The sequence below is a fragment of the Aspergillus terreus genome, genomic scaffold (genome assembly GCF_000149615.1).
Source record: "Aspergillus terreus NIH2624 scaffold_8 genomic scaffold, whole genome shotgun sequence".
Classification (NCBI taxonomy): Eukaryota; Fungi; Ascomycota; class Eurotiomycetes; order Eurotiales; family Aspergillaceae; genus Aspergillus; species Aspergillus terreus.
Window position 1 is genome coordinate 355,873 of NT_165931.1, and position 13,019 is coordinate 368,891.

Here is a 13,019-nt window from a genome sequence, read left to right on the forward strand (position 1 = left end):
CTGTTGCTGCACGAAGCGCCTTGTAAGATCGTTCAACTTCATATCTGCGATGGCCCAAAATGTACTTGTGGCAGCCGCAAATATGCTCTAATCGAACTAAAACAAACTCTCAGCCTATGTGCCCAGTTGTATAGACTTCAATATGAGCTCTGGAAATGTTTGAAGCTTAAGGGAGAATACTTCATTATGACAGGTTGCGGATTAAGCGAGAGCATATGGCGTCAGATACCTAGTAGTGCCTGTACAGTACTTTTTTCTGTCATGCTTCCTTTTTCAAGGTAACAACTGCCCCGCGTTCCAGCGCATTCGCCATGGGCCTTGCGGCCATGATATGAATATCCTGACCACCCCTCCAGAGCGGACAGAGGATAAATCCACCGCGTTCTCTTCAATTAGTGGTTTCATCCATCTTTCGTCCTTCAATCCATACCATTTCTACAGAGCATTCCCTTGTCACCAAGCCCAGCATGCCAGGTAGAAGAGCCAATCAGATACCGAAATGGTCCATGTACGGGGAACTTCACGCTGAAGTGTCACGGCTTCTCGAACAAAGTGGCCTAAGCCTTCAATTCCACGAAGACGACAGTGGGGAAAATTGCACCAGAACATGGGACACCAATGTTATGGGGCGTTTCCAATGCGGTAACGCAGCGTGCAAATCCAAAGGATGGTCTAGCGGGAAGATCGCCACGACCATACGTCTGTACTCAGATGAGAGTTATAACGCCAGAGTGTATCACCAACGCTGCATTCGCTGCAAACGTATAAGTCGCCCGCTGCTGGACAATTCGTATGCTGAAAGGGTCGTCTATTGGATTAAGAAATGGAATGGGATTTGGGTGGAAAGACCTCCTACATCCGGTGACAGCAGAGGACCGCACAACAGCAGACTATGCGAGGGTTGTAGAGCCGGTCACTGTACGGAATCAAGAGATGATTGGGTCTTGCAAATGCAGAGGTCTGTTCACTGCCACACCATTATATTCTAATGCTAACTTATTACAGACTGACCATCTAATGTGGAGAGCCCGGTTACTTTCTTCCATCCCCATCCCGAAGTCTTGTAATCTTCATCAGAACTTGCAGAAAAAGACTCGGTTGATGACTAGCCATTCCGTTCCCTATCCAGTCATCCAAGCAACAGGTGGCCAAGACGCTGGGTGAGGGCTAACTGATGGAGACGCTATCTAACCGTGTCAAGATAGCGACATCAAGCCTGTGCCAATCATGTATGTGGTGAGAAAGGTGTAGTTCTGGGTTTTTGTCGACTTTTTTGATGGATACACACCACTCATCCGCACGTCTATATTTACCAATAATAAATTGAATCCTGTTTGGTCCTTTCTCTCCCTTCTCTTCCAGTCTCTCTGCGTTCAGGACAAACTGTCCTACAATATTCGATTGGTTCCACCCACCGGGACGCTCCGCCGATTAAGCCTCTCCGGGGAGAACCTTCCGAAATGCTTGATTGTTGAGCACATCGGAGTCCGATGCCCGAGCCCCGAGTTCGATGCTGGTTCGCTTTTGGGGACGTTCTCCTGTTTACTCTCGTCCCCTGCGCCTTCATTCATCATCCATCAACCCACACCGGGTTCTTCGTCCTCGCTGCTATTCTATCTACCCATCCAGTACAATCTCTCGATGCCGCGGGAGTAGCCACCACTTGACCAATCATCCTCCATGGCAGCCGCTCAACCCCCCAGTATCGCGATGGATGGACAGCATGCATCCGCGAACGACCAGGGGGAGGAATCCAAGGGTCCCGTGCCGGTTGAGACGCCGCATGGGAGCAAAACTGAGAGGGAGCCCCTGAATTCCGAGGGGTCCTCCGCCTCAGCGGAGCCTGAGTATCCTGGGCCCGTCCAGGTTGCACTCATCATGACCTGTATCTTGTGCGCCATCTTCATCATGTCACTGGTGAGTTCCACCCTCCCCCCGTATCTCCTGGTCGGAGCTGCAGCCCTTCATCGTTCAAGATTCCAAAACAAACCCCCATGCAACACACAGGACCGCACCATCATCTCGACCGCGATTCCCCAGATCACCGACGAGTTTCAACAGCCTGGACGATATCGGGTGGTATGGCAGTGCGTTTATGGTCACTGCATGCTGCTTCCAGCTACTGTGGGGCAAGGTCTACGGGTTCTACCCGGCCAAGTACGTCTTCCTGGCACTGGTGCTGCTATTCGAGGTGGGCTCAGTCATCTGCGCCGCGGCACTCAACTCGCGCGCCTTCATCCTGGGCCGCGCGATAGCCGGCATGGGGAGCGCCGGCATCATGTCAGGGGCCATCGTGCTGATGATGTCGGCGGTGACACTACACAAGCGCCCGCCGTACAACGGCTTCTTCAGCGCGGTACTAGGCGTCTCCTCCGTTGCCGGGCCCTTGCTAGGTGGCGCTTTCACTAGCAACGTCAGCTGGCGCTGGTGCTTCTATATCAACCTGCCCATCGGCGGCGCGGCCATGCTCGTCATCTTGTTGGCTCTGAAACCCGCACCCGCTATGCACCCCGGCCTGACGCTGCGGCAGCAGCTCGCCAAGCTCGACCTGCTTGGAGAGCTCTTCCTCTTCTCCGCGCTGGTCTGCCCTTTTGCTAGCCCTGCAGTGGGGCGGCAGCACGTACGCCTGGGGTCACTGGCGCATCATCCTGCTGCTCGTGCTGTTCGGCCACCTGGGTGGTTTTCGAGGTGCGCACCCCAGCCACTGCGACGATCCAGCCGCGGGTCATCGGCAACCGCAGCGTGGTTGCGGCCATGTGGTTCATGTTTTGTCTGGCCTCAACCATGCTGATGCTGCTCTACTATCTGCCAATTTGGTTGCAGGCGATCAAGGACCGGACCGCGGTGCAGTCCGGCATCGACACCCTGCCGCTGGTTCTCTCCCTGGTGGCCGGCAGCACCCTATCTGGTCAGCTGGTTGGGCGGCTCGGCTATTCACGCCCTTCACCATGGCCTCGTCATGCTTGATGCCCCTCGGCACCGGACTGATCTCCACCTGGCGCGTCGACACGAGCTCCGGCATGTGGATCGGCTACCAGATCATCCTGGGCTTCGGCATCGGCCTAGGCATGCAGCACGCCGCCATCGCGGTTCAGACCGTTCTCCCGCCCCCCGACGTCCCCGTCGCCGTTTCCCTCGTCTTTTTCTGCCAGCAGCTTGGCGGCACCATCTTCGTCTCCGTCGGTGAGAACATCTTCAGCCAGAATCTCATAGCCGGCCTGACCCGCGTCATCCATGACCTCGACCCCGAAACCATCGCCAACACCGGCGCCACCGACCTGCGCCGCATCGTCCCAAGGGATGATTTGCCAACCGTCCTTGTCGAGTATAATGCAGCGCTGCACTGGGTGTTCCTTGTCGGCACCATCATGGCGGCGCTGTCCGCGCTGGGTGCGTTTGCCCTCGAGTGGAAGAGCGTCAAGGGAAAGCAAGTCGGCCCTGGAAACGAACAGGAGGATTGATGTGTCTTGTTGGAGCTTTGGGTGTGGAATACGTTGGAAATAGAATGGTTCTTGCTGTCGATTCGGCTGAGCTGAGCCAGACCGGCCACGGACGCAGAGACTGCGGTTCCATTGAGGATCCCAAGGAGTTCCTTGGGTCTGAATTGTACGATATTAATGTTCAATCGGCCAAGAGCGATATCGAAGAACACGATTTCCCTGTGTGCCCTGGCCCTCATCCAAACACGGACCTCTGGATTCACTTCCAACGCGCCCATGGGACAGGATAGCGGGCATAAAGCTCTCGAGGCCGATATACTTCGCCGAAGTGGAATTTGAGGAGTGCCAGTAGTAACTTCGTTACTTTGGGGCGGACAGCGCTATGCTCCCTGAGGAGTGAGTTACAGCGCACAAGCATTGCACCTCGAACCCAATCTTCTGGCATGGAAAGCGTCGCATACGTCCTGTCATTGAGCGCCACAGACTGGCTTTCGGAACTGGACAGTCCCTGCGCGGGAACAGGGAGAACAGCACTGGTCTGCACTTGTAGCAGAGCAACTTGCAGTGCAGTCGTGGCGGTTGTGTTGGTGTCAGCGCTGTCGCCAAAGCCAGTGGCCATCCCTAGACGCATTAGCCTCGCTCATTTCGAATTCGATGGATGCCATACCATAAACAGAGCGACTTTTAGCGAGCTCTTCAGTGAGAAATTGGACGCTCCGGTCAATTTTGGCGGCCACCTAGTCGGGTGGTCTATTAACCGAAGCTGATTTTCCAAGACTACACATGCTTGTCAATTAGATCCTGTACTTTACGTACCGCGTGAGCAAAGGTTCAGCATACCGCGCAATGGCTAGGAGATAGGTGGTGTCCAAGGATGATCCGTCCAGGTCAATGTGGTCATTGACTTCTAATCAACCACCGAGCGGCGGATACCCCATTGTGTCGGTAGCAGAGAGCTGGGACCCATTTCTGGCAGCAAGTGCGATGTTAGGAGCGGTGACCTAACCTAGTAGGGCGATACTATATATACCAGTCCTAGGGATTGGACCTCTGTCGCGGGTTTAACATAGTAGTAGCCCTTTGGCCGGGTGGAAATTCTGCAGCCTTAAGTGCAGGCCTAACACTGTCAACTGAGAGTGTGAGATCCTCCAACTAACTAGTTAGTAATAAGAAATTTTTAGTGAGCAATCTCCTGCTTGCCCTCATCAAAGCGGCCTCATCTCAATAGGGTAAGTCGCCATGGTTCTAGAAGATCAAGTCTGCATAGGTGCATATGCGCACTAGACCAATACAAATCCACCTGCATATAGTACTATGTTATCCACCATCACGGCATCATGTAGATCTAGACCCCTCAAATCCCGTCCAAGCTGCCGAACAGACGGCAGTTGGATTCGGAGTGGGGTGTGGGGGAATTCTTCAAGAAGATGGATCTCCCCGACGCTCCCCGAGGAATCCATCTTCCCCGCCATCACCATCCATACTTGCTACTATCTACCCCAGAATCATACACCACCATGGCACCTACAACCCCCACCCCCAAACGCGGCATCGTCTCTTATGGCTCCTACAAAACCGGCGGCTGGAAGCTGCAAGACATCACCCTGCGCCCCGTCCAAGAGAAGGAGCTAGTCGTCGAGATCGTCGCCTCGGGAATCTGCCAGACAGACCTGCACTTCGCCGGCGCCGAGTCCGGCCCCGGGATCCATTACCCCAGAATCATGGGACACGAGGGTGAGCACATTCCTCCCTCACAAGAAACCCCAACCACAACCCACGGCTAACCCCTCGCCCAGGCGCCGGCTACGTCCGCGAAGTCGGGCCCGGCACAACCGCCGCGCAAGTCGGCGATCCGGTGATCCTCTCGTTCTCCGCCTGCAACGACTGCGAGCCGTGCGCGCGGGGCCACCCGGCGCACTGCTTCCACTTCGACGCGATCAACTTCGACGTGTCGTGGGACGACACACGGGTGTTCACCACGCCGGGCGACCAAACCCCCGAGGCCATCTATGGCAAGTTCTTCGGGCAGTCGAGTTTCAGCAACTGCTCGATTGTGCGCGAGGACTCGGTGGTCAACGTGCGCGGGCTGGTCGAGTCGCGGGCGGAGCTGCAGCTGCTGAGCCCGCTGGGGTGCGGGATCCAGACGGGCAGCGGGGCGATCCTGCGTGCGGGACAGGCGGGCGCGGACGACCGCGTCGCGGTGCTGGGGCTCGGCGGGGTCGGGCTGAGCGCGGTGATGGGCGCGCGCATCGCGGGCTGCAGGCAGATCATCGGGGTGGACCGGCATGCGTCGCGGCTGGAGCTGGCGAGGCAGCTGGGGGCAACGCATGTCGTGCGGGTCGACCCGGCGGATGATATAGGGGCAGTGTCGGAGGCGGTGCTGGCGATGACGGGCGGTTTGGGGACGAATATCACGCTGGATACGACGGGGGTGCCGCCGCTGATTGCGCAGGGGGCGCGCATGACGGCGTGCAAGGGGAAGGTGATGCAGGTGGGCACGGCGCCGCCGACGGCGACGCTGGAGGTTCCGATTCATGAGTTTATGGTTACGGGGAAGCAGTTTATGGGGGTGGTGGAGGGGGATGTGAAGCCGAAAGAGTATGTGCCGCAGATGGTGAGTTGGGTGCGCCAGGGGCTGCTGCCGTTGGAGAAGATTGTCAAGTTCTATCAGGCAGAGGAGTTTGAACGGGCGATTAAGGATATGCAGTCTGGGGAGACTATCAAGCCAGTGATTCTTTGGTAGGTGGTAGATATCTTGTACATAGAGTGTGGATGGAGTCAAACCAAGTGTCGTTGCAACAAACTAATACAAACATGAAATGATACAAGGGTGTTGACACAGCAAAATTGATACATGGAAAATTGAACATTGAGCATTGACACATTGAATATTGCTCACAGATTTGCCTCTGGCCGAGTTCTCGAGTACTTGAATGCGACATGACCATACTCTCTCCACCCGTCGTTGTGCAACTGCAGCACGATCCTCTTCTTCCAGAAATCCTTGTCATGGTGATACTTGTCATGGACCTCCAAGCTCTCCCATCCCACCCAGACGGTATAGCACGTTTCATAGCCTTCGACAGGCTCAACCATCCACCCGCCCGTGACGCCCATGCAGCCCTCCACGCGGGAGACAATCGTCGTCCACAAAGCCCAGGCCTTTCCCCAGTCCTTCGGGGTGGAGGTGAGATAGATTGCTGTTCCAGTGAACGGGGCACCCTTGCCCAGGGCCGCTGGATTGGGAGTAAAGTTCTCGATATGCGCATGCCGCACAAAAAATGACTCGGGGCTGCTGGTGCAGATGGGCGCGATGACCATGCCCAGATTGACCCACTGGGCGGACGAGAGAAATGTAAAGTGTTGATGCATAGAGTCCCTCACTAAGTCTCCGTCAGCTGTGCAACAGACAAGGTCAGGGACGGAGGACATACCGATGTGGACCTGAGTCTTTTCTGGTTCTTCAACATGTCGACCCCAGTACAGTCGACGAAATCCGTTCCATCCTTCCAAAATGTCGAGCACTTGGCTCCAGATTTGCCCGTCTTTTGTTGACGGGTTCTCGACTGTGGCGTCCGGTTTGACCGGGAAGATGATCATTTGCGTAGGTAGACTCGACGACATCTTGTGGTAACTGTCGTGTCTGAAGCGGTGGGCGGTAATCCAATCTGTGCAACTGCAACTCCGGTCTTGTAGATGTAGGTGTCGTCGGGTCATGTATGGGCCAAGCAGCCATAGTCTGGGGTGATCCAACATGCGGGGTTCGAATCAACACGATCAAGTCGTCGAGGATCTTCTGCAGAACGGAGCGGACCGAGGAACCGGCTACCGAGGGCAGTTGACGCAGTGTGATAAATAACAATTCATAATGAGGACAGGAGGGTATGCATGCCTGAGCGGCATGTCTTTTGAGCGCTTTGCTCAACAGAAGGAAACAAAAGTCTGGCTGGTCCATAGCCCTCCAGGTACAACAAACGTTTTCAAAATTCATCAAGTCCCAACCATAATAACCAAAGGGGTATCAAATTACAAACATGATGTGCAACATATACAAATGGAAAGAAACACCCAATTCACCCTCTGCTCCAAGCTTTCTCTTTGGAAAGCCACAATAACTGCCCGCAAGCCATCAGCAATTGATGGCTTGCACCCAGGGCAAGTTCAACGCCTCGTCGATGGTGATCCGCTTAGCTGGGTCGGGGTCCAGCATCCGGAAGATCAGTGTCCGGAAGCCTGCGTGGATCTCGTTGGTCTGGTCGAGGATTCGAAAGCAGCCCGAACAGCCGGGATACAACGTATCGGTTGGAATTCTGTCCTGCTGCCTAAGGCGGAACGCTCTCCAGCCAACATCGAAGAGTGCGTAGTATATGTCTTCCTCTGGGTCGGCCACATCCCACGAGTAGCGCTCAACAAACATGAAGAGGCAGGTGAGCCCAGCACACCATACATCGAATGGTCTCGGGTCATAGGGCTCTGGTCGTGCGAGCTCTGGCGGATGGTACCCCTTTGTGCCGATGTTCCGACAATAGCACAAGTCGATCTGCTCAGCTCCATTGCCACTGGAGGGAGTCGACGCATTGGGGTCCCGGAAAACGATTGCGTCGCCAAAGTCGCAGATCTTCAGGCAGTTGGGGTCTGCCATGACAATGTTCTCGGGCTTGATATCGCGGGTGCGCAATGCCCCGGTCATGCAGGTACTTGACGCCGCGGAGAAGCTGTTTTAGGAGCCGATACTTGTGCTCCCATTGCATACCCTTCTCTATTAGGTCGAACAGGTCGCCAGCGCTGCAGTATTCCATGACGCAGTACAAGGTGTCGTCTCTGGCGCCCAGACTGAGAGTCTGCAGGATATTTGCGTGCTGCAGGCTGACGGCGATATTGAACTCTCTCTCCACGCGCTGTCTGTATGCCGCGTCGGATTCCCTGTGCATTCGAAGAAACATCTTTACGGCATACTTCTCGCTATGCCCCTCCCGGGAAATGACCCTAACACAGGCCGATGCTCCAGAGCCGATTTTTCCACGCTGGAGCTTCCATACACCGTCAGAGTCGAGCTCAGGATCAGAGGCGCGCTTTTGCTGAAATGCAGAGGGCCGTTTGCCCTTGACCAAAAGAACGAGTCTCTTAGATAGCGAGGATCCCATGACGATGGAAAAAGAAAACGAATGAAGGTTGATAAATGAATGTAGGTAGTATATATCCGTTGGATATATCAGAAACGAGAGAATAGGTCGTGGAATGGAAAGTGAGCGAGTGATAGATGTCGAACGAGTGATGGTAGTTGAAATGCAGAGAAGGAGAGAGGAAGAAAGAGGAATGCCTTTTTATAGCGGTGCTGGTGACCACCATGATGCCGAAAAGCCCCGACAATATTAGATCATTATTGCGAGAGAAGTACGAGTTCATAAATACCAAATATGGGCATCCGTGAAGCACAACTATGGTACATACCGCGGGACGTCACTATGCGCATCCCAACACGATGTTTATGGCCAAGGAGAGAAGCGAGCAGGAGGCAAGGAACAAAGCCGTTCTGTCTTAACAAGAAGCACGACATCGATTGATTTGAGCAGAAGGCAAAGTATCTGGCATAAAGCAGGTTGGTGAGCATCATCACCAGGAAGGCCACAACATGAATCGTCTGCGTCAAAGCCGAAGATTGAGATACAGGCGTTCATATCTTTGAGATTTCTGAGACTACAAAGGCAGGAATTGAAGACGATGCCTTTTACAAGCATGATTGACGAATAGTAGAGCAAGTTTGAGTGACTGGATGATGTGGCATCGTGGAAGAGATGATAGTACTTTCTAATGTTATAGGAAAGACATACTTCTACTTTATTGTTGGACGTAAGATTGATTCATTCAGGAGACGAATATCACTAGTGCAACCTCCACAGATTCCCTTCAAACGAAGGTAAACCACAGACAACATGGTGGGAAATTCAATCGGCGGACTCCAAAACCGACTGAACGCCAGCGAGCCTATCGCTAACCAGGATGGCTGCAGGTGACCACCAGTGCATAGTTAAGCCGATGAAGATTCATGGCAGCTTCAGCATAGCGCCGCAAACATGATATGAGCTCCTTGTCAGGACCGCCAAAAGCTGACATCACGTTTATTCAATTCTGCGGAGAATGAGTCACCCGCTTTGAAAGGCGAACGGAGCATTGAGCAATCAGGACGACGTATTCTGTCGCAGGAATACTATGCCATTCCAGGATGGGATAAGAGGATAGCCGGTGGCCGTCGGGGGAAAAGACCGCGATATGACCGGAAAACCGGACTTCTTAAAAGCGAAGGAAAATCCCCAGGAACAAACTAAAAGTCCTGGATGCCAGTTTCGCCCTGGAGACGCGACGTAACATCGCCGCTGTCCGTCCCCTCGACAACCCATTCTGGCTCTTCGTCGTCGAAATACTTCTCTTGCTCTTCGTTCCAATCGTCGTACTCGTCGTTCTCATCAACGGTGGCATAATCAAAGTCCGTATCTTCTCCCCTCAGAAATCGGAGTGTCATCTCCCATCGCCACTGTTTCTCTCCTTCTTCCTTGCTAGTTGGGATTTCGTCTCTGTCTTCCGCGAGGATCTCCCCATTAGGGCCGCGAGTATAGCTGAACATGGAGTGAGGATCGGGGTGGGCGAGCGCTTCAAGCTTGGCCTCAGAGCGATTGATGTCGGCTTGGAGCACACCAGAGAACCCTTTGGCCCGGCCTTCCGCCTCTCTCTCGGCCGGGGTCTGGAAGCGGCGAATGAGACGGTCGTAGAGTAACGGGTCTACATGTCTGACGTATTAGCAAGAGTCGCATGTGCCATCGACTGAAAGAGTAAACGCGATCAGTCTCTGGGACAAGAAGAGAGCAAGCGGACCGGCGAGCTCGAGATCAGCAGAAAAGTACTCTGGATGGCTGTCGAGGTATCGCTTTCGCCGGTTTCGTTTCAACTGGGTAGAGGGCGACGATGGGGCCATGGCGGCCTTGGAATCCGAGTCGACTCCCGTACCCATTGGGAAATAAGGCATGACTGGAGATAATATCGAGATACCTTGAAGGATGGAGGAAAGCGAAGGCGAACAGTCCGCAATATGCATGAGGTAGGTATGAGGACGTTATATTGATTACGTAAGTGGCTTACATAGCTCCCCAAGCTAAGCCGTTCTGGGCCGGAAGTCCGCGGGGGAAAATCCGAAAAAGGACTCACGATGAAACATCCATCTTCCACCGATCAGTCTACGTCTTGCTTGGCCGAGACATGGATCTTCTGCTAATTGTCTGAAAATTGAAAGGTACGCAGGGCTCCTTCTAGTCTGTTTCACCGTCGTTGGTCCAGCTGTCCACATTGGCATCAAACTCGGCACCGTCGTATCCGTCAAATGTTAACAAGCTCATAGCAGGAAGCCATCAGGCCAGCCATATCCAGCCTCTGGGTCTGAACACTACTTTCAATCAAACAGTCCGAGTACTACTCTGACACCATGGCGTCCGTCGAGCAAATTCTCCAGCAGGCCAACTGGAGAAAGACCGGCACAGGCATTGCCTTGCTAGTCCTTGTTGCCTTCTCGTCTCCTCTATTCGCATTGACACTGGCTCCGGTGTATGGCACCGCGCCAACCCATATTTTCCATGGCTATGGTGTTGGTATTGCCGCGTTAGTGGGCTGGTTCTTCAATGACCAAATCGACCGCATAACCAGCCGCCGCGCCGTTTACCTACTCCCGGCTATGGCCTTTTGGGTTCCCACGATCCAGTATTTCTTGTCCCAACAGAGCCTGGCATTGGGTAACCCAATCGGCCCTCTTTTTACGGAAATCCTTACCTTTTACCCCTTGGTCCTTCTGTCTGTCGCATGCGCTTTCAAGCTGCTGCAGAGGGGTCTGCGCCTCGCCCAACATGGTGACCTCGTGTCCGAGCATGCGCCTCTTTTGGGCTCCTACGTCATCTACTCCATTGGAGAGGGTTTGGGCAAGTTCATCATGTCGCGATGCCTGGGGTCGGCATTTTTCTTTTCCCGCGTCGGCCTGCAGCTATTCATCGCAGCGCTGTACTCTGCTGCTATCCCGTCGAAGTTGCTTGTCTTGGCGATTCCGTCAATCCTTTTCTCTTTCACCTCTAATGTGCATCTGCAAACGGGACGTGCAACCGCAGTTCTGAACTCCGCCCTGAAGGACGAAGGTTATGCCCTTGTGGCCCGTAAGGACTCTTCCACAGGCTACATCGCGGTTCTGGACAACCTCGAGGATGGTTTCCGCGTGATGAGATGCGATCACAGCCTTCTCGGTGGCCAATGGATCAAGGAGCATCGCACGTATAAGCCTACCCTCAAGGACCCCATCTACGCTGTGTTCACCATGCTCGAGGCCGTTCGTCTGGTGGAGACCGACCACGGTGAACCTCGAGTGGACGCAAACAGCAAAGCCCTTGTGATGTAAGTGCAAATTGAACAGCACATCTTTCCATATCTCACTTCGTACCAGTGGTCTTGGGGTTGGCACGACACCCTCTGCGCTCATCACCCATGGAATCGAGACCACGATCGTGGAAATTGACCCCGTGGTACATAAGTTCGCAATGGAGTACTTCCATCTCCCGTCCAACCACATCGCTGCCATCGAAGATGCCACCTCTTTCGTGAAGCGGACTCAGGAATCCCCCAACCCGGCTCAATACGACTACATTGTCCATGATGTCTTCACCGGTGGCGCCGAGCCCGTCGAGTTGTTCACCCTCGAGTTCCTCCAGGGCCTGCACTCGCTGCTGAAAGACGACGGAGTGATTGCTATTGTAAGTTTCCTCTCCGTGAGACTTTACATGTCACATTATTAACAACAACAACCAGAACTACGCCGGTGACATTTCTATCTACCCTGCCGCCCTCACGGTCCGCACTATCTTGGCGGTCTTCCCCTCGTGTCGGATCTTCCGCGAGGACGTCGCCTCCGAGGAGAATGTCGAGTTCACCAACATGGTCGTCTTCTGCAAGAAGAGCTCGGCGACCCCTCTTCAGTTCCGCGACCCCGTTCCCGCCGATTTCTTGGGAAGCAAGTTCCGCGAGTCGTACTTAATGCCGAAGCATGAAATCGATCCGGCACGGTTCCGCCCTATCGAAAAGGGTGGACGATCGGTGCTGGTGGCTAAAGAGACTGGCCGGTTGGATAAATACCAGGATAGAGGAGCGCTGGAGCACTGGCAAATCATGAGGAAGGTGATTCCTGACGCGGTTTGGGAAAATTGGTAAGCTGTGTAGTTTTATTTTTGGTGCGCATGTACTATGGGTATGGTTACCATTACTTGTTGTATAGCTTGCTATAGCACGCATAAATCGAGAAACGTGCCTTTCCTGCTGTCCACAACGAAGTATTTGGTGACGTATGCGGATAACTCCTGTGATGGAAAGGTACAAAGATGGTCAACACCGCCTGACGCCTTCTCATCCCTCATGGCTCCAACTCCCCTAATATATCCGTCATAAGCATTGATATCAGAATGAGATTTTCTTATGGATCGATCTCTACGCAGTGGAATGGCATATTGTAGTTTTGTGGCTGGACGGGCTATAATAAATCCGATCCAGACAGGCGCG

General features: G+C 53.9%; 6 protein-coding genes across 6 annotated transcripts; 3 read left to right on the plus strand and 3 right to left on the minus strand.

Annotated features, from left to right (window-relative positions):
* Window positions 1-1,680: 1,680 nt before the first annotated feature.
* Window positions 1,681-3,461, plus strand: ATEG_05764 (uncharacterized protein; the record flags this gene model as incomplete). Its single annotated transcript, XM_001214942.1, has 3 exons — window positions 1,681-2,079; window positions 2,120-2,470; window positions 2,607-3,461. 3 exons carry the CDS (start codon window positions 1,681-1,683, stop codon window positions 3,459-3,461), a joined length of 1,605 nt encoding a protein of 534 aa, XP_001214942.1.
* A 1,496-nt stretch (window positions 3,462-4,957) lies between these two features.
* On the plus strand, window positions 4,958-6,183 carry ATEG_05765 (NAD(P)-dependent alcohol dehydrogenase; the record flags this gene model as incomplete). The annotated part of the gene is made up of 2 exons (XM_001214943.1): window positions 4,958-5,174; window positions 5,237-6,183. The coding sequence occupies 2 exons, from the start codon at window positions 4,958-4,960 to the stop codon at window positions 6,181-6,183; spliced, it is 1,164 nt and encodes a 387-aa protein (XP_001214943.1).
* A 152-nt stretch (window positions 6,184-6,335) lies between these two features.
* On the minus strand, window positions 6,336-7,064 carry ATEG_05766 (uncharacterized protein; the record flags this gene model as incomplete). The annotated part of the gene is made up of 2 exons (XM_001214944.1): window positions 6,336-6,823; window positions 6,875-7,064. The coding sequence occupies 2 exons, from the start codon at window positions 7,062-7,064 to the stop codon at window positions 6,336-6,338; spliced, it is 678 nt and encodes a 225-aa protein (XP_001214944.1).
* A 505-nt stretch (window positions 7,065-7,569) lies between these two features.
* ATEG_05767 (uncharacterized protein) lies at window positions 7,570-8,584 on the minus strand (the record flags this gene model as incomplete). The annotated part of the gene is made up of 2 exons (XM_001214945.1): window positions 7,570-8,155; window positions 8,397-8,584. The coding sequence occupies 2 exons, from the start codon at window positions 8,582-8,584 to the stop codon at window positions 7,570-7,572; spliced, it is 774 nt and encodes a 257-aa protein (XP_001214945.1).
* Window positions 8,585-9,762: 1,178 nt separating this feature from the next.
* On the minus strand, window positions 9,763-10,461 carry ATEG_05768 (uncharacterized protein; the record flags this gene model as incomplete). Its single annotated transcript, XM_001214946.1, has 2 exons — window positions 9,763-10,217; window positions 10,311-10,461. 2 exons carry the CDS (start codon window positions 10,459-10,461, stop codon window positions 9,763-9,765), a joined length of 606 nt encoding a protein of 201 aa, XP_001214946.1.
* Window positions 10,462-10,914: 453 nt separating this feature from the next.
* Window positions 10,915-12,674, plus strand: ATEG_05769 (spermidine synthase; the record flags this gene model as incomplete). Its single annotated transcript, XM_001214947.1, has 3 exons — window positions 10,915-11,864; window positions 11,914-12,220; window positions 12,276-12,674. The coding sequence occupies 3 exons, from the start codon at window positions 10,915-10,917 to the stop codon at window positions 12,672-12,674; spliced, it is 1,656 nt and encodes a 551-aa protein (XP_001214947.1).
* Window positions 12,675-13,019: the final 345 nt, after the last annotated feature.